General features: G+C 41.9%; 2 protein-coding genes across 6 annotated transcripts in view; one reads left to right on the plus strand and one right to left on the minus strand.

Moving 5' to 3' along the window:
- Positions 1-2,920, plus strand: part of LOC132819259 (octapeptide-repeat protein T2-like) — a gene marked incomplete at its 3' end in the record, with an annotated part of 53,955 nt that extends 51,035 nt beyond the window's left edge. Inside the window, exons 3-4 of the mRNA XM_060830686.1 lie at positions 887-1,341; positions 2,867-2,920. Of these exons, the coding sequence (XP_060686669.1) occupies positions 887-1,341; positions 2,867-2,920 (509 nt within the window). The remainder of the gene's footprint in view (positions 1-886; positions 1,342-2,866) is intronic.
- The window catches only part of usp34 (ubiquitin specific peptidase 34), a 472,579-nt gene that overhangs the window by 302,039 nt on the left and 151,259 nt on the right, over positions 1-19,281 (minus strand). For all 5 annotated transcript variants that reach the window (XM_060831547.1, XM_060831550.1, XM_060831548.1 and 2 more), the window contains 4 exons: positions 13,465-13,612; positions 12,305-12,405; positions 11,553-11,762; positions 7,583-7,708 (listed from right to left, as the gene is read on the minus strand). In XM_060831547.1, the coding sequence (XP_060687530.1) occupies positions 7,583-7,708; positions 11,553-11,762; positions 12,305-12,405; positions 13,465-13,612 (585 nt within the window). The remainder of the gene's footprint in view (positions 1-7,582; positions 7,709-11,552; positions 11,763-12,304; positions 12,406-13,464; positions 13,613-19,281) is intronic.

Below are 19,281 nucleotides of genomic sequence, written 5' to 3' on the forward strand. Positions count from 1 at the left end.
AACGAGAGCGAGAGAACGAGAACGAGAGCGAGAAAACAGGAGCGAGAGCGAGAAAACAAGAGTGCGAGAGAACGAGAACGACAGAGAAAACAAGAGCGAGATAAAAAGAGAGTGAGAGAACAAGAACGAGAGCGAGAGAGAAAGCGAGAGCGAGAGAGAAAACCAGAGCGAGAGAGAGAAAACCAGAGCGAGAGAGAGAAAACCAGAGCGAGAGAAAATGAGAGCGAGGGAAAGAAAACGAGATCGAGAGAGAACGGGAGCGAGAGAGAGAAAACGAGAGCGAATGAGAAAACGAGAGCGAACGAGAAAACGAGAGCGAGAAAGAGAAAACAAGAACGAGAGCGAGAGAGATAACGACAGCGAGACAGAAAGCGAGAGCGAGACAGAAAACGAGAGCGAGAACGAGAGAGCACGAGAGCGAGAGAGAACGATAATGAGAGCGAGAGCGAACGAGAAAACGAGAGCGAGAGAGAAAACAAGAGTGCGAGAGAACGAGAACAACAGGGAAAACAAGAGCGAGATAAAAAGAGAGTGAGAGAACGAGAACGAGAGCGAGAGAGAAAACGAGAGCGAGAGAGAGAAAACGAGCGCGAGAGAAAATGAGAGCGAGGGAAAGAAAACGAGAACGAGAGAGAACGGGAGCGAGAGAGAAAACGAGAGCGAGAGAGAAAACGAGAGCGAGAAAGAGAAAACAAGAACGAGAAAGAGAAAACAAGAACGAGAGCGAGAGAGATAACGACAGCGTGACAGAAAGCGAGAGCGAGACAGAAAACGAGAGCGAGAACGAGAGAGCACGAGAGCGAGAGAGAACGATAACGAGAGCGAGAGATAACGAGAAAACGAGAGCGAGAAAGAGAAAATGTGAACGAGAGCGAGAGATAACGAGAAAACGAGCGCGAGAACGAGAGAGCACGAGAACGAGAGAGAACGATAATGAGAGCGAGAGCGAACGAGAACGAGAGCGAACGAGAAAGAATGATAACGAGAGCGAGAGAGAAAACGAGAGCGAACGAGAACGAGAGCAAACGAGCGCGCGAACGAGACAAAAAGAGAAAGCGCAGTAACGAGAGAAAACGAGAGCGAACGAGAGAGAGCAAACGAGAGAGAGCAAACGAGCGCGAGCAAACGAGCGCGAGAAAACGAGCGCGAGAAAACGAGCGCGAGAAAACGAGCGCGAGAAAACGAGCGCGAGAAAACGAGCGCGAGAAAACGAGCGCGAGAAAACGAGCGCGAGAAAACGAGCGCGAGAAAACGAGCGCGAGAGAGATCGAGATAGATCGAGATAAAGCGAGAGCGATCGAGAGCGAGAGCGATCGAGATCGAGAGCGATCGAGATCGAGAGCGATCGATCGCGAGAGCGATTGAGATAGATCGAGATAAAGCGAGAGCGATCGAGAGCGAGAGAGATCGAGATAAAGCGAGAGCGAGAGAGATCGAGATAAAGCGAGAGCGAGAGAGATCGAGATAAAGCGAGAGCGAGAGAGATCGAGATAAAGCGAGAGCGAGAGAGATCGAGATAAAGCGAGAGCGAGAGAGATCGAGATAAAGCGAGAGCGAGAGAGATCGAGATAAAGCGAGAGCGAGAGAGATCGAGACAGCACGATCGTGAGCGAGCGAGAGCAATCATGAGATCGAGAGAGCGAGAGAGATCGAGCGCGAGAGAGCGATTGAGATCTCGAGAGAGAGAGAGGGAGACAGCGAGCGAGAGAGAGGGAGAGAGCGAGCGAGCGAACGAGGGAGAGAGAGAACGAGATCGAGAGCGAGAGATCGAGAGCGAGAGAGATTAAGATAAAGCGCGAGCGATCGAGAGAGAGCGCGATCGAGAGCGAGAGCGATCGAGAGCGAGAGCGATCGAGAGCGAGAGCGATCGAGAGCGAGAGCGATCGAGATAAAGCGAGAGCGAGCGAGAGCAAAAGCGAGCGAGAGCGAAAGCGAGCGAGAGCGAGAGAGATCGAGATAGATCGAGATAAAGCGAGAGCGATCGAGAGCGAGATTAAACGAGAGCGATCGATTGCGAGAGCGATCGCGAGCGAGAGCGAGAGATCGAGCTAGATCGAGATAAAGCGAGAGCGATCGAGAGCGAGAGAGATCGAGATAAAGCAAGAGCGATCGATAGCGAGAGCGATCGAGTGAAAGCGAGAGCGATCGAGAGCGAGAGATCGAGAGAGCACAATCGTGAGCGAGCGAGATAGAGATCGATCAAGAGCGAGAGATCAAGAGTGAGAGCAATCGTGAGATCGAGAGAGATCGAGCGCGAGAGAGCGATCGAGATCGAGAGGACGGGGGGAAAGAGAGAGAGAGCGGGAGAGAGAACGAGAGAGAGAACGAGAACGAGAGAGAGAGAACGCGAGAGAGAGAGAGAACGCGAGAGAGAGAGAATGAGAGAGAGAGAGAGAGAACAAGAGAGAGACAGAACGAGAGAGAGAGAGAGAACGAGAGAGAGAGAGAGAACGAGAGAGAAAGAGAACACGAGGGAGAAAGAGAACGCAAGAGAGAGAGAGAACGAGAGAGAGAGAGAACGAGAGAGAGAGAGAACGAGAGAGAGAGAGAGAACGAGAGAGAGAGAGAACGAGAGAGAGAGAGAACAAGAGAGAGAGAGAACAAGAGAGAGACAGAACGAGAGAGAGAGAGAGAACAAGAGAGAGAGAGAGAGAGAGAGAGAACGAGAGAGAAAGAGAACACGAGGGAGAAAGAGAACGAGAGAGAGAGAACGCAAGAGAGAGAGAGAACAAGAGAGAGAGAGAACGAGAGAGAGAGAGAACGAGAGAGAGAGAACACGAGAGAGAAAGAGAACGAGAGAGAGAGAGAACACGAGAGAGAAAGAGAACGAGAGAGAGAAAGAGAACGAGAGAGAGAGAGAGAGAGAACGAATGAAGGAAAGAAAGAGAGAGAAAAAGAGAAAGAGAAAGAGAGAGAGAGATATAGAGGGGGGGGGAGAGAGAGAGGGAGAGAGGGAGAGAGGGAGAGAAACAAAAAAAGCGAGAGAAAGAGGCAATGAAGAATTTGCAACAGCAACAGTATGTGATGATGGCAGATTGGGAATGGGGAAAAGTCTCAGATACAATCACATAGATGGGTTACTTCCAGGAAAGGCAAGAGAGGTAGGCTGTTAGTGCAGGAGTCTTCTGTGGATAATCCCATTTCAAACAAATATGCTGTTTTGGAAAATGTAGGGGGTGATGGATTCTCAGGGGAATGAAGCACCAACAGCCAAGTTTCTGGTATTGCGGTTGACTCGAATGCAACGAGGGCTACGTCGGGTTCCAAAAGATCAATTGTGTTAGGGGACTCTCTACTCTGAGGTACAGACAGACATTGCTGTGGCCAGCAGTGAAAAAGCAGAATGGTGTGTTGCTTCCCTGGTGCCAGGATCAAGGATGTCTCAGAGAGGGTGCACAATGTTCTCAAGGGGAAGAGGGTCATTGTCCACATTGGAACCAACAACATAGGAAGGGAAGAAGTTGAGACTCTGAAGGGAGACTACAGAGAATGAGGCAGGAATTTAAAAAGGAGGTCCTCAAGAGTAGTAATATCTGGATTACTCCCAGTGTTACAAGCTCATGAGGGCAGGAATAGGAGGATAGAGCAGATGGATGCATGGCTGAGGAGCTGGTGTCTGGGAGAAGGATTCACATTTTTTGATCATTGGAATCTCTTTTGGGTAGAAGTGACCTGTACAAAGACAGATTGCAACTAAATTGGAAGGGGACTAAGACACTGGCAGGGGGATTTTCCAAAGCTGCTCGGGAGGATTTGAACTAGTACATTTGGGGGGTGGGACCCAGGGAGATAGTGAGGAAAGATCAATCTGAGACAGGTACAGCTGAGAACAGAAGTGAGTCAAACAGTCAAGGCAGGCAGGGACAAGGTAGGACTAATAAATTAAACTGCATTTATTTCAATGCAAGAAGCCTAACAGAGAAGGCAGATGGACTCAGGGCATGGTTAGGAACATGTGACTGGGATATCATAGCGATTACGGAAACATGGCTCAGGGATGGATAAGACTGGCAGCTTAATGTTCCAGGATACAAATGTTACAGGTAGAATAGAAAGGGAGGCAAGAGAGGTGGGGGAGTGGCGTTTTTGATAAGGGATAGCATCACAGCTGTACTGAGGGAGGATATTCCCGGAAATACAGCCAGGGATGTTATTTGGATGGAAATGAGAAATAAGAAAGGGATGATCACCTTATTGGGATTGTATTATAGAACCCCTAATAGTCGGAGGGAAATTGAGAAACAAATTTGTAAGGAGATTTCAGTTATGTGTAAGAATAATAGGGTGGTTATGGCAGGGGATTTTAACTTTCTGAACACAGATTGGGACTGCCATAGTCTTAAGGGTTTAGATGGAGAGGAATTTCTTAAGTGCGTACAGGACAAATTTTCTGTACAGGAATTTTTTCTGTTTCAGTATGCGGATGTACCTACTAGAGAAGGTGCAAAACTTGACTACTCTTGGGAAATAAGGCTGGGCGGGTGACTGAGGTGTCAGTGGGGGAGCACTTTGGGGCCAGCGACCATAATTCTATTAGCTTTAAAATAGTGATGGAAAAGGATAGATCAGATCTAAAAGTTGAAGTTCTAAACTGGAGAAAGGCGAACTTTGACAGTATTAGGCACGAACTTTCAAAAGCTGATTGGAGGCAAATGTTCGCAGTTAAAAGTGACGGCTAGAAAATGGGAAGCCTTCAGAAATGAGATAACAAGAATCCAGAGAAAGTATATTCCTGTCAGGGTAAAAGGAAAGGCTGGGGAGGTACAGGAAATGCTAGATTACTAAAGAAATTGAGGATTTGGTTAAGAAAAAGAAGCAAGCATATGTCAGGTATAGACAGGATAGATTGAGTGAATCCTTAGAAGAGTCTAAAGACAGTAGGAGTATACTTAAGAGGGAAATCAGGAGGGCAAATAGGGGACATGAGATAGCTTTGGCAAACAGAAATAAGGAGAATCCAAAGGGTTGTTACAAATACATTAAGGACAAAAGGGTAACTAGGCAGAGAATAGGACCCTTCAAAGATCAGCAAGGCAGCCTTTGTGTGGAGCTGCAGAAAATGGGGGAAGATACTAAATGACTATTTTGCATCAGTATTTACTGTGGAAAAGGATATGGAAGATATAGAGAGTAGGGAAATAGATAGTGACATTTTTTAGATTAGACTTACAGTGTGGAAACAGGCCCTTCGGCCCAACAAGTTCACACCGACCCGCCGAAGCGCAACCCACCCATACCCCTTACCTAACACTACAGGCAATTTAGCATGGCCAATTCACCTGACCGGCACATCTTTGGACTGTGGGAGGAAACCGGAGCACCCGGAGGAAACCCACGCAGACACGGGGAGAATGTGCAAACTCCACACAGTCAGTCAGTCGCCTGAGGCGGGAATTGAACCCAGGTCCCTGGCGCTGTGAGGCAGCAGTGCTAACCACTGTGCTACCGTGCCGCCCTGCAAAAATGCCCAGATTACAGAGGAGGAAGTGCAGGATGTCTTGAAACGGTTAAAAGTGGATAAATCCCCAGGACCTAATCAGATGTACCCAAGAACTCTGTGGGAAGCTCGGGAAGCAATTGCTGACCCTCTTGCTGAGATATTTATATCATCACTAGTCACAGGTGAGGTGCCGAAAGTCTGGAGGTTGGCTAACTTGGTGCCACTGTTTAAGAAGGGTGGTAAGGACAAGCCAAGGAACTATAGATCAGTGAGCCTAACGTCGGTGATGGGCAAGTTGTTGGAGGGAATCCTGAGGGACAGGATTTACGCATATTTGGAAAGGCAAGGACCGATTAGGAATAGTCCACATGGTTTTGTGCGTGGGAAATCATGTCTCACAAACTTGATTGAGTTTTTTGAAGAAGTAACAAAGAGGATTGATGAGGGCAGAGTGATAGATGTGATCTATATGGACTTCAGTAAGGCATTTGACAAGGTTCCCCATGGGAGACTGGTTAGCAAGGTTAGATCTCACGGAATATAGGAAGAACTCGCCATTTGGATACAGAACTGGCTCAAAAAGTAGAAGATAGAGGGTGATGGTGGAGGGTTGTTTTTCAGACTGGGGGCCTGTGACCAGTGGAGTGCCACAAGGATCGGTTCTGGGTCCACTACTTTTCGTCATTTATATAAATGATTTGGATGTGAGCATAAGAGGTATAGTTAGTAAGTTTGCAGATGACACCAAAATTGGAGGTGTAGTGGACAGCAAAGAAGGTTACCTCAAATTACAACAGGATCCTGATCAGATGGGCCAATGAGCTGAAGTTGCAGATGGAGTTTAATTTAGATAAATGTGGAGGGCTGCATTTTGGGAAAGCAAATTTTAGCAGGACTTATACACTTAATGGTAATGTCCTAAGTGCAGGTTCATAGCTCCTTGAAAGTGGAGTTGCAGGTAGATAGGATAGTGAAGGCGGCGTTTGGCATGCTTTCCTTTATCAGTCAAAGTATTGAGTACAGGAGTTGGGAGGTCATGTTGCGGCTGTACAGGACATTGGTTAGACCACAGTTGGAATATTGTGTGCAATTCTGGTCACCTTCCAATCAGAAAGATGTTGTAAAACTTGAAAGGGTTCAGAAAAGATTTACAAGGATGTTGCCAGGGTTGGAGGATTTGAGTTACAGGGAGAGGCTGAACAGGCTGGAACTGTTTTTTTCTGGAGCATCAGAGGCTGAAGGGTGACCTTATAGAGGTTTACAATATTATGAGGGGCATGGATAGGGTAAATAGACAAAGTCTTTTCCCTGGGGTCGGGGAGTCCAGAACGAGAGGGCATAGGTTTAGGATGTGAGGGGAAAGATATAAAAGAGACTTAATGGGCAACTTTTTCACACTGAGGGTGGTACGTGTATGGAATGAGCTGCCAGAGGAGGTGGTGGAGGTTAGTACAACTGCAACATTTAAAATTGGATGGGTATGTGAATAGGAAGGGTTTGGAGGGATATGAGCCAGTACTGGCAGGTGGGACTAGATTGGGTTGGGATATCTGGTCGGCATGGACCGAAGTGTCAGTTTCCGTGCTGTACATCTCTATGTCTCTCTGACTCTAGAAATGTAGGATTGGAGTCACTTATAGGCTAGACCAAATCTGGATGCTAAGTTTTGTTTTCTAAAAGATTTGTGAATTACTTCGGTTTTCAGGAAAAACCAAAAGTTTCTATTTCCAGATTTGCTTATGTATAACTAAAAGTCAAATTCTTAAATTGCGATGGTTGAATAGAAACCCATGCCCCCTGCATATTTAGTCTAGGCATCTGGATCATTAAAACATCAATCCTGCTCATGTGAACCACAAACATTGGCATAGAATAGTTGTATTAAATGGCCTGCTTAAGTGTTGTACATTCCTTACAAAGATGTACCACTATGCCCAGTGACTCTAACTGAAAAATGTAACTGCACACATTGCAAAGTGCTTTCGATTAGAGTAATTTTGAGCCACAGCCCTAAAAATAGTAAAACCATTAAAGGTCTTTTCTATTGCAACTTTGACTTCCCATCACTGTGAACCTGCATGCTCCTTCAATAATTCATTGTATATTTCTTTTTTCGTTGAAATTTTACAATCGTTGCCTCACCTGTTCATCTGAGATGCTTTGAAAGGCCTGTAGCATGTTTGGACACGTAGGAAGAAGCATTAGCAATTCCCAAACACGTCTGGACAGGTTTTCAGCATGAAGATGCAATTCTTCGCAATGTGCAGTCTGCATGCAACATCAGGAAATAAAAATATCTTGTTAACTCAAATTATTAATCCCAAAACTGTTCAGTGATGAAATAAATAGAGGGAATCAAAACCCTTAAATTTATTTTTAAACTAAACTTTTGAAACCAAACATTTCTTTAATTCTACAATATTTCTGAAATGTATGCATGGTGTGGGGAGAATGCTGAGCCTTTAATAAATCAAATTTATTTTTTTAAAAAAGCTTCATGCATCCTTAGGATCACCATATTCATTCATTATGATCAGAGTTGTGCTAACAAACCAAAATGCAAATACTTATAGTAGATGTTTAATTAGTTAATATGAAGGCAAAGATCATATTCCTAACTAACCAAACATAACACTTTATATAAAAGCCCAAAGAACTGCAGATGCTGCAAATCAGAAACAAAAACAAAAGTTGCTAGAAAAGCTCAGCAGGTCTGGCAGCATCCATAAAAAGAAACCAGAGCTAACATTTTGGGTCTAGTGACCCTTCCTCAGGAAGGGTCTTCTAAGTAAAGGGGCACAGGACTGCAAACGTTAACTCTGATTTCATGATACTTTATGCTCAGTTTTCTAACTTTAACACAACAAAATATTCTGCGAAGCTACCTTAAATTACAATTGGCACTCAATAACATAGGTGTAACATGACCTTTTCTCGTCTTTTAAACTATTTCTACGGTGTAGGAAACTTAAATTGAAATTATTCCTTACACTTTTCCTCAACATACTTAAGTTTTGTGATGGGTCGGCACCCTTGATCCAGACTTTATGGCATGAATTAAATACAAAGATCAAATCTAACTTGTGCTACATGCAAAGACTATACTTTTTTTATTTTTCTGTATTTTGAACATGAACTGAAACTGGAAAAGTATTGTATTCAAAACCAAATCATGTGAAAGGAATTGCCGTGGAAACAGGTTACTGAAACTAGTTGTATTTGGTGTCTAGCCCGCTGCTTTACTTAAGCAGTGGGGAAAAATTCTTTGCTGAGGAGTTGGCACCAGCACAAAATGACAAGGGGAGATTTGGGTGTATTTGGGGAAACCAAATGGCAACAAACAGCTGATTGATTTGTAGACTTGTGACGAACTGGATGAAAAAAACCACCTGCCCACATCGAGTATGTGGTTGGCTCCTGAGTAACTGAATAGCTTATGGATTATATTGACAGAAGCCTTTTGACCACCAGAATGGGACGTGGTGTGTCTCTGCAATAGAATATATCTGAAATTTGAAGAAAACCAGTGTCCCTCACTAGATGCTGTAAACTGCTGTTTTAACTAATAAAGCAAAAACTTTATAAATCAATTGTTCTGTGCTTCCTGCAAAGAACAAAAAGTGAGAAGACAACCAAAAACAACAAGCCCAGGCAAGCAAAAGAAAACATCTCAACAAACTCGGTGGGTAGACAACTGTCTTCTCTGTTTTCCTTCATTCATAACACCAGTGATTTTCTTGTCTGCATCTACCTATGAGTTTAGGAGGAGTTCTATAAGGGAGTTAGCATTTTAACTAGAGTTATAGGTCAACCGTTTACAGATTCTAGCTACAAGTAAGCAACGCTTCATTTGGAATAAACAGTAATTTTATTTTTCTAAGTACAAAAACCTGATCCTGGTTTCCTGTTTGCCTAGCCAAAACAAACAGGCAAACGGAGAAACTTTTATGTATTTTGATAAAATATTTTAAGTTTTGTGACAACACCAGGAACATTCGATTTCCAGCGCACCACCCAAATGAGGCATGATACCGGAATAAAAGTGTACCCCAAATTAAAAAAATACCCTTTAATTAAAGCATACAACACATGGGATTTCTGCCTCACTCCACTAAATAAATTCCTTTTATATTATTTTTAAATAGCTTCAGAGAATAAAGAGACTCTTCGAACATCTAAAATGTGACAGGACTTTTGGTTGAAAGAGTTTTTTTCAGATTTACACAATGTAATATACATTAAATCATTCGAATATGAGTTCATTCACAGAACTTAAATCTCTGAACAGAACTAAACTGAATAGCTAATATGGCAATAAAGGGCTCAAATTTCTGAAATTAAATCAGTCACGGTTAGATACGACAGTGCAAACTATTCATTAGAATACCAAAGTACTTGTCTGCTTGGGATCCAATAACCGACTGATGTCTTGACTAATTCTAGAATGGGTCAGCAGATGGAATTAGTGCAAATGTGTAGCTAGGGCAGTGTTATGGGATTGCTGCCTGACAAACCACACCTCCGAGAAGGCTAGTTGGTATATTCATGGAGTCTGTCTTTTGACATTAGCCATCTAATGATAGGTTCTGATTACACATGATTTTTTAAAAAATGTGCATTATAGAGCAGAAGTTGAAAAAATTTTAAAAATTCTACTTTATATAACAGATCTTTCTTCTCTTTTCTATATAACTAATTTTTATTTATATGGATTTGTTAGGTTTTCATCATTCTTTATTTCAATTTACTTTCAGAGATTCCTCTACTACTACAACACATGCTCCTGACGTCAGCCAACTCAGCCAATTATTAACTTTATTATGTTAGTGGATTTAACCTATTTTCCAAACTGAATTGTGGACCAAAGTAAAAGGCAAGAGCCTTCAACAAAAGTAGCTTATGTATATGGGGACACTCTCTCTGGACCAATCCCTAAGACAGTCGAGGATAAGTGCTAGCTGGTCCTATTGCTTCCTCCAGAGTGTTCTCTACCCAAATGGAAGTCCAACTTAGGTAAAAGATGGTTGAGGAAAGAACTATAAAATTGTTACTAGGGATAAAGAACTTCAGTTGTTTAATATGCAGTTCTTTTAGTATTTTTTCGTAGACCTGAAACTGATATATAAATGCGAGGTTTACTTTTTCTTCCATATCATCTTCTACAACTTCAAAGTCAACTTCAACTGTTCCCCTTGGAGAAAAGAAGATTCAGAGGAGATTTGAAAAAAAGTATTGAAAACCATGAGGGAACTGGAGAGAATGGATTGGAAAAACTGTTCTCAGTGGTGGAAAGAACAAGATCAACAGGGCACAGATTTAAGATAACTGGCAGCAGAAGTCAATGACAAGAAGAAGAAAAGCCTTTTTCATTCAGCAACTGGTTTGGATCCAAAAAGCACTGCCCGAAAGTATGGTGGAGACAGTCAACTGAGGCTATTGTTAGCTGAAAAAGAAAATTTTGGAAAATGGATGGTAATGGTTCTAAGTGAAACACTCAATCTGAACCCAGTCCAAACACAACAGGTATATAGCTTCCTTTGTTTATGCAACCATTCTATGATTCTAGGGGGAAAAAAAAATTGGCATTGGACTCAAAATGATGACCCAAGAATTAAGAGACTCAACATAGGGGGTCATTATGGCACAGTGGTTGTGTCCCTATCCCTGAAACAGAAGACTCAGTTTCAAGTGTCATAATATCCCTGAACAGGTCAATTACAAAATATTCAGGACCCCCAATTTCTACCTTCAAAGGGAACTTATTTTTAAAAATTCCCTGCATAAATACTTCACAAATTGAACATATCTTAAAGGAGCAGATCATGAAAGAAGCTTTGACACTACATTATTGAACAGAAATTGTTTAATGCATTACTGCTGATGTTGCAAAATGAAATTGCAATTCAACAGTCTTGAATTGCGACCTGACACTCCTTTTCATCAGTGGACATCCAAACTGACAAAGGAATCTGGGATTCTACTCAAAATCAAATAGAAAAACAACTTTAAGTAGATTATTTGAGAAAACGTCTTAGTGAGATCACCTTCCGTTTTTGTGCTTTACGATACAAACGGGAGGTTTAAATCAATCTATGCACTCAAAAGACTTTACCTCACTATCTTCCATGATTTGATCTACAGAAGGTGGTTTGAATGATGCCAGCATTTCAAGCAAATCAAACAAAGTAGTAAGATGCGGTTCTTGAAGGAGCAAAAGCATTGGAATATTTTCCTTTTGGGGAGGAGGTAGACAAGATGCAGGTAACTGAATGCCGTCTCCCTTGCGTTCTCTACGTGGGGCTCCCAGTGAAACAAATACCATCTGTAAAAAATGCATATTTGAGTTATCCATTGTTGAACACATTAGTTGAAAAATATATATAATTGAATCAAAGCACACATTCCCTCCTCCGTTACCTCCCTACAGGATTTTGGGGAATCATATTTTCAAGGTTAGTGGAGACGATGGTCTAGTGGAATCTTAACCAACAGACCAAGGTTTGAATCCTGCCACAGCAGATGGTGGAATTTGAATGTCATAAAAATCTGGAATTAAGAGAGTGTAATGATGACATTGAAACCATTGTCAATTGTTGGAAAAACTCATCAGGTTCACCGTTTCCTTTAGCGAAAACCAGGTCTGGCCTACATGTGACTCCTTATCCACAGCAATGCGGTTGACTTGTAACTGCTCTCTGGGCAATTAGGGATGGGCAATAAATGCTGACCTAGCCAGTGACACCCAATCCCATAAATGAATAAAAAAAATTGTACACTTATGTCATGCATTTTAATAGTACAATATAGCCATAACTTTACAATTGGGGAAACCTCTCCCACCTTGCCCAACTGCATTTTAAGCACCTGCATATCTTTAAATCCAAGTTCATGGAGTGTTTTCTCATCATAATCGGTGGTAAGTTCATGACCTGAGGAAATCATTCGAACAGGTCCCATAAGACCTCCTAAAAAGAAAGCACAGAAAATTCAAAGTCTACTATTTTGATATCCTTGCATAGCAGTTACAGCTAAATTAAACTGCTTGAAAGAATTTTAAAATTCCATTTCATGAAGCCATTATTGACACGTATTATATTCTACTCTTCACATTTATTTTTCTAACCAGAACCAAGGTATTAATGTTCACAGAGGTATAGTTGAAAGGTAGAACTCACATACAGACGATACTTTTTGTCTGCAAATGAGAAATCTTGATTTACAGGAGATGTTGAAAATGCAGTAATGCTTTCAGTCACTTCGGGAACCCCAAGCATTAACAAAATGCAATTGCAACTCAACTGCATTGAATTGCGACCTAATATTGCTATTCATCAGTGGACATTTAAACTGGCAAAAGAGACTTGGGGTTCTACTTAGAAAATCAAATGCAAAAACAGTTTTAAATAGGTTATTTGAGAAAATGTCTTCGTTGGATCACCCTCCACTGTTGTGCTTCTATGGTCCTAAAATGAGGTTTAAAATCATGAACCAAAACTGTTTATGCATTCAAAGACTTCACCTCACTGTCTTCCATTGCTTAATCTACAGGTGATTTGAATGATGCCAGCACTTCTAGCAAGTCGAATATGCTAGTATGTAGTGGTTCTTGAAGGAGCAAATTATATATCTCCAAACCCAAAATGCAAGCAATGCTAACTGAAACTACACAAAAAACATGTATACCATTTGTAAACCCATGCATTCAATGACCACAAAACAACAGGCAGAAAAACTAACACCTGAAATTACAACTCAGCTGATGAAAATTGACATTTATGCTCAAATCAGGGCACAGTAGGGCCATGGCAGGCAAACTGCCGAAGGCGATCAGGGAAAGCCAAGAGGGCAGAGAGGAGTTGGAGCCCATAGAAAAATATAAGAGATAAAGCTACTGGAACAGAACTGGAGGCCAGAGGAAGTGGTCATATTAGTACCCTAAGCCTGATCAGCATTATGAAACAAAATAAAAATAATAATATATTAAAGTAAATATATATATAAATAAAATTTATTCACTGGCTTACCAGGAAAATCTCCTTGTCGACTGCTTTGGCCAAATTCTTGGAGTTGAGCTTGCTGACTCATTTGTTCTTTCTGTAAATTCTCATACCAGTGGGTAACTTCAGCCCGTAAGTCTGCAACTTGGTCACTGGGATACATTTCAATGGTCATCTAACAGGAAAGTTTTTTTTTAAAACATGATTTGTAATATTTATTTCTGCAGCAACCAGCAATGCATATTTTTCCATAAATTTAACATTTTACATAGAATTAATTTGAATCATCCTATTAAATAACATTAGGATACTGTCAAATGGGGGGAGGAAGAAATCAATTTCAGTTGCGCAGTTTTTTTTAAGTCAGACCACTTCAACATAATATATGTTCAAAGAAATATTAAAATATAACTGAAGTCAGGGACCATGGCCAAAAGGTTTTCTGTTAAAACTAGATTTAAACAATACTTGTACAGTCGTCAGTAAGAAACCAATAAAGTGGAATTAAAGCGATACTTAAATTAGAAGTCATGTTAACACAACTAGGACTTAAACGATGGCCCTTTTATGCTGTTGATATTCCAAACAATAGTAAACACTGAATTCAGTGTTGCAATTTTCTGACATTGTGTGAAAATTCAACACAAAAATTGCAAATATATGCTACACAGGATAGGTTGATAAGGACTGTTGATGACTCAATTATTACTATCCCTGTCAAATGCTGTCATTGTCTATTAAGATAACAATGTTGAATTATTCACTGCTCAATCAAGAAAATTAAACTATCCCAAATAAAAACTTAGTATCATTACTGACAATGCACCATGTCAGAACCAATATCTTCCCTGTTCTGTCAAATGTACACTAACCTGGACTAAGGTTAACACATTTCAATTATGAAATCATGATGCATTCAATACAATGATTTTGAAGGATGACCAAACATCATTCAAAAAGGTATTACCATGCAGAATACTAGAAAAAAATTGAAACACTGTTACAACTAATTCTCTGTTATGGTCAACAAATGGAAATATGTTAATTTCACAAATCCAAACAAATGTCCAGAGAAATAAAAAAAAATGAAACTTTTAAGCATGGAGACCAACAATCCAAACATTGTGCACAATGCAGCACTGAATTCAATGTGAGGGCTTTAATGAAATGAACGCATAATGTCTAGTGATCACATGACCACAATAGACAGGAAGGGACATTGGCACATGTTTGGATTGAAATGCAATCATCACCCTTTTTAAATACATGCATGACCATAACATTTTAAATGACCCAAGTTGCCAAATATATGCACAACTGTTCTCATAACTGAACAGATCCTTATTCCCATCAGACAATGCACCCACATTGCTTACAGTCTTTATATCATGCTGATCTTTTAATGACACATATGCATGCTGTCACTGACAGTTCCTGAGTGTTCTTCCCCCAGGGAATGACATTCCTGCATAATGGGGATAATTTATAGTTGTGGTGGTACAAGTTATCATAGAGTCATATAATCCTACAGCATGGAGACAGGCTTTTAGGCCCAAACTGGCCCGTGCCAACCAACATGTCTATCCACCCTAACCCCATTTCCCTGTACTTTCAATCCTTTCTTATCCATATATTAGTCACAGGCCTCCAGTCTGACAAGCATCCTTCCACTTTACCCTACGTTTCTTACCATCAAGCCAATTTTGTATGTAATTAGCCAGCTCGCTCTGAATTCCATGTGATCTAACCTTACTGAGCAGCCTACCATGTGGAACCTTATCAAAGACCTCACTGAAATCCATATAGATTGTGTTTAACCACCTGCCCTCATCAACCTTCCTGGTCATTTCAAAGAACTAACAAATTTGTGAGGCACAAAGCCATGCTGACTACTCCTAATCAAACCCTGTCATTCTAAATGCATGTAAATCTTATCCCTCAGAATCTTCTCAAGGAACTCACCCACCACAGATGTTAAGCTTACCAGTCTAATGTTCCCAGGCTTTACTTTGCAGCCCTTCTTGAATAATGGCACAAGATTCACTACTCTCCAGTCTTCCGGGACCTACCTGTAGCTAACGATGATGCAAAAATATCAGCCAGGGCCCCCACTATTTCTTCTCTACCCTCTTGCAATGTTCTTAGATATATCTGGTCAGGACCAGGAGATTTACCCACTTTCATACAATTCTAATACATCCAAAACCTCCTCTACTGTGATGTGGACTGTTCCTAAGATATCACCACTAACTTCCCCAAGTCTTTATGTCTTTCTCCATGGTAAACATAGAGGAGATATATTTACTGAGAACATCGCCCATCTCCTGCGATTCTACACATACATGTACACTTTGGTCCATCATGGACCCTACACTCTCTCTCTCTCTCTCTCTCTCGTTATAAAGAACCTCTTTGGATTCACCATAATCTTCTCAGCCAAGGCTATCTTGTGCCTCCTTTTCGCCCTCCTGATTTCCATCTTCAGTAAACTCCTGTATTCCCTGGAGGTCTCCAGGGACTCCATTGATCCCAGTTACCTGTACCAGAGCCGCGCCTCCTCCTTTTTTCTGATCAAAGCCTCAATATCTCTGGTCATCCAGGATTCCCTATTCCTATCAACTTTGCCCTTCACCCTCACAGGAACATACAAACCTTGAACTCTAGCTATCTCACTTTTAAAGACCTTCCACTTGCCAAAGGTCCCTTTGCCTGCAAACTAACTACTCCAATCAACCTCTGCAAGCTCCTGTCTAATCCCATCAAAATTTGCCTTGCCCCAAATTAGAATTTGAACTTGTGGGCCGATTTTGTCCCTCTCCATAACTACTTTAAAACGAATAGAACTATGGTCACTGGTCCCAAAGTGCTTCCCCACTGTCACCCCCACCGAGTAGGAACCTCTATATACTGCTTCAGGAAACTTTTCTCAATGCACTTAAATTCCACCCCATCGAAGCCCTTAACACTCCGACAGTCCCAGGCTGTTAGAAAAATTTAAATCCCCTACTATGACAACCCTACTGCTCCTGCAAGTCTCCCCAATTTCACTGCATATTTGTTCTTCTAACTCCTGTTGACTACTTAGAGGCCTATAGGATAACCCCAATAACGCTGCCACCCCCTTCTTATTTCTTAGCTTCACCCACAAAGCCTCACCCTCAGTTATTTCATCTCTGACTACTGCTGTGATAAAATCAAAAATGCAACTCCCCCTCCCCTCCTTTCACCACCTATGTCCCACCTAAAGGCACATGAAGCTGCTAGTCCTGTCCCTCCCTTAGCCATATGACCATGATATCCCAGTCCCACACACCTACTTATGCCCTGAGTTCATTGGCCTTACCTATCAGCCCTCTTGCATTGAAATAAATGCAACTTAATCCAACAGACATTCCTTGCTCCCTGTTGTATTTCAGCCTGACCTGGATCTTCAACTTACTGTTTCAGATCACTATCTCCTTTGAGCCTCACATTTGCTTCCCTGCTGTTGAGGATCCCACCCCTATCAATCTAGTTTAAACCTTCCCTTGCAGCACTAGCAAATCTAGCCACCAAGATATTAGTCCCCTTCCAGTTCACGTGCAACCTTTCCCTCTTGAACAGCTCATCTCTGCCCCAGGAAAGATCCCAATGATCTAAAAATCTGAATCCCTGCCCCCTGCACCAATTTTTTTAGTCACACATTCATCTGCCATATCCTCCTGTTCTGACCCTCACTAGCACAGTGCATTGGAAGTAATGTGGAGATTATCAACAAGGTCCTGTTTTTTTTTTAAACTTTTTTCCTAGCTCTCTCATAATCACTGTGCAGGACCTTATTGCTATTCCTACCTGTATCATCAATGAATTCTGGCTACTCACTCTCTCCCTTGAACGTTCTGCAGCGGCTCGGAGACATCCTGGACTCTGGCACCTGGGAGGCAACACACCATCCTGGATTCCTGTTTCTGGTCACAGAGTTTCTGTCCCCCTACCTAGCAAATCTTCTATCACTAAGGTCCTGTCTACCTTTATTCTTTCCTGTCGTGCCCCAGAGCCAGTTATGGTGCCACCAACCAGGCTGCTGCTACTTTCTCCTGAATTGTATCCAAAACGGTATGCTTGTTTTCAAAAGGAGTGACCACAGGGGATTCCAGCACTCTCCTTCCACACCCTTTGCCTTTCCTGGTGTCACCCAGCTACTCTCTCTTTCCACCCTACGCGTGACCACCTCACAAACTCCTAAGCAGTCAGCATCTCATATAATCCGGAGTCTGTCCAGCTCCAACTCCCTAACACTGTCTCCCAGAAGCTGCAACTGGGTGCATTTCCCACGGGTGTAGTCATTGGGCACAATGGAAGTCTCCTCGAGTTTCTACGTCCTGTAGGAGTAACATGTGACTGCCTGAACTGCCATAAGCTTACCTGTACTGCTACTCTCAGAAGCCTCTCGAGCCAAAGCTTTACTTCCTTCTGTTATCAACAAGTATTGCAATAACATGTCTCTCTATTCCTCCAGCCTTTTTTTGGTTAGAGAAGGGAAGGAGAGAAACATTACAGTCATGTGATATCTGGGCCTTAAGCATCCCTTGACACTATGACCTGCACTTCAGTGCAAGTGACCGCTTGTCCTCGGAGGGTGTCTTGTCATTCATTTCTGACATTGGGTTGCTGTGGACCTCTGGGTCTGATATTTAATGTGTGATATGTGGAGTTGGTGCATCAAACCCCTTCCTGATCAGCTGCCTGCAGTCAAGGTAAAGTTTCTCTAGTTGGGCAAGTTTGGTTGCAAAGGCTTATCTGGTTGTCCACCTCCCATTGCACCTAATCAAGGTGGCAACTACTCTACACAGATCTAAAGTTGCCATTTGGGCTGACTTTGGTTGAGCGGACTTACTTTGACTTACCTCCAATGTTCAACGCTGGCAATAACTTCAGAGTTCTGTCAAAATGAAATCTGTCCTTACACGGATTTAGTCACTCACAACTGTTACTACTTCTGGCTGCATCTACTTCTTTCCTATTCAGAATGGCATTTATGTATGGAGTCACACCTTTTTACTGAACTACTTTCCACGCTTTCAGCAGCTGTATTTCTCCACTTGAGGATTGTCATGCATATATTTGTGTGGGATTTGCTCAATTTCTTTATGATTCCTTTGGCGATTTTCATCACCACCTCAGCCTTTCTATTTGACTGCAAGATGTCAATTGCTGAAAGCTACTGTCACTCATGATAATGTTGGGAATATCATCTGCTAAAGTGTGCTTTTACAAAGTTGATATTCCTAGTGGTCAACTGGTCCACCATGAAGTAGACAGAAAAGCAATTTACTGTGACAGATTACAAGTTCCTGAAAGTGTATAGATGTCAACCTCCATGCATGGTCTGTTTGGAATGTCATGTGTCATCACTGGTTCTTCAGCTTACTTACTTTGGTACTCCGTGGAAGAACTACACTGCCTGATTTTTTTGTTCACATTTGACCAGAATATCTCACCTTCATCAGACTCTATATGTTGGTGACATGATTGAGCTTTAACATATTTTCTTCTTAACTCCTTGTACAATATACCAATTTGGGCTATCAATTCATCTTAGTATGTCAACATACTATTGTAAGTCATAGGGCGTGTCCTTGATGCTTTTGGGCTATTTTCTTATTACAATTTCCAACTGTTCTAAAAAGTTTGGATTTTGTTAGGTAGTTCAGATGATTGAACAAGATGTTTACTTGTTACATTCAATTATCTGCTGTGTTGATAATTCCAGATGACGATGAACAACTGCTTCATACTGAATCTAGAAGATTTCACATTCCTTTGTAATATTATTGGAGTGCTGTTTTGGACAGCAAGCCTGAA

The sequence above is a fragment of the Hemiscyllium ocellatum genome, chromosome 10 (genome assembly GCF_020745735.1).
Source record: "Hemiscyllium ocellatum isolate sHemOce1 chromosome 10, sHemOce1.pat.X.cur, whole genome shotgun sequence".
NCBI classification, from domain to species: Eukaryota; Metazoa; Chordata; class Chondrichthyes; order Orectolobiformes; family Hemiscylliidae; genus Hemiscyllium; species Hemiscyllium ocellatum.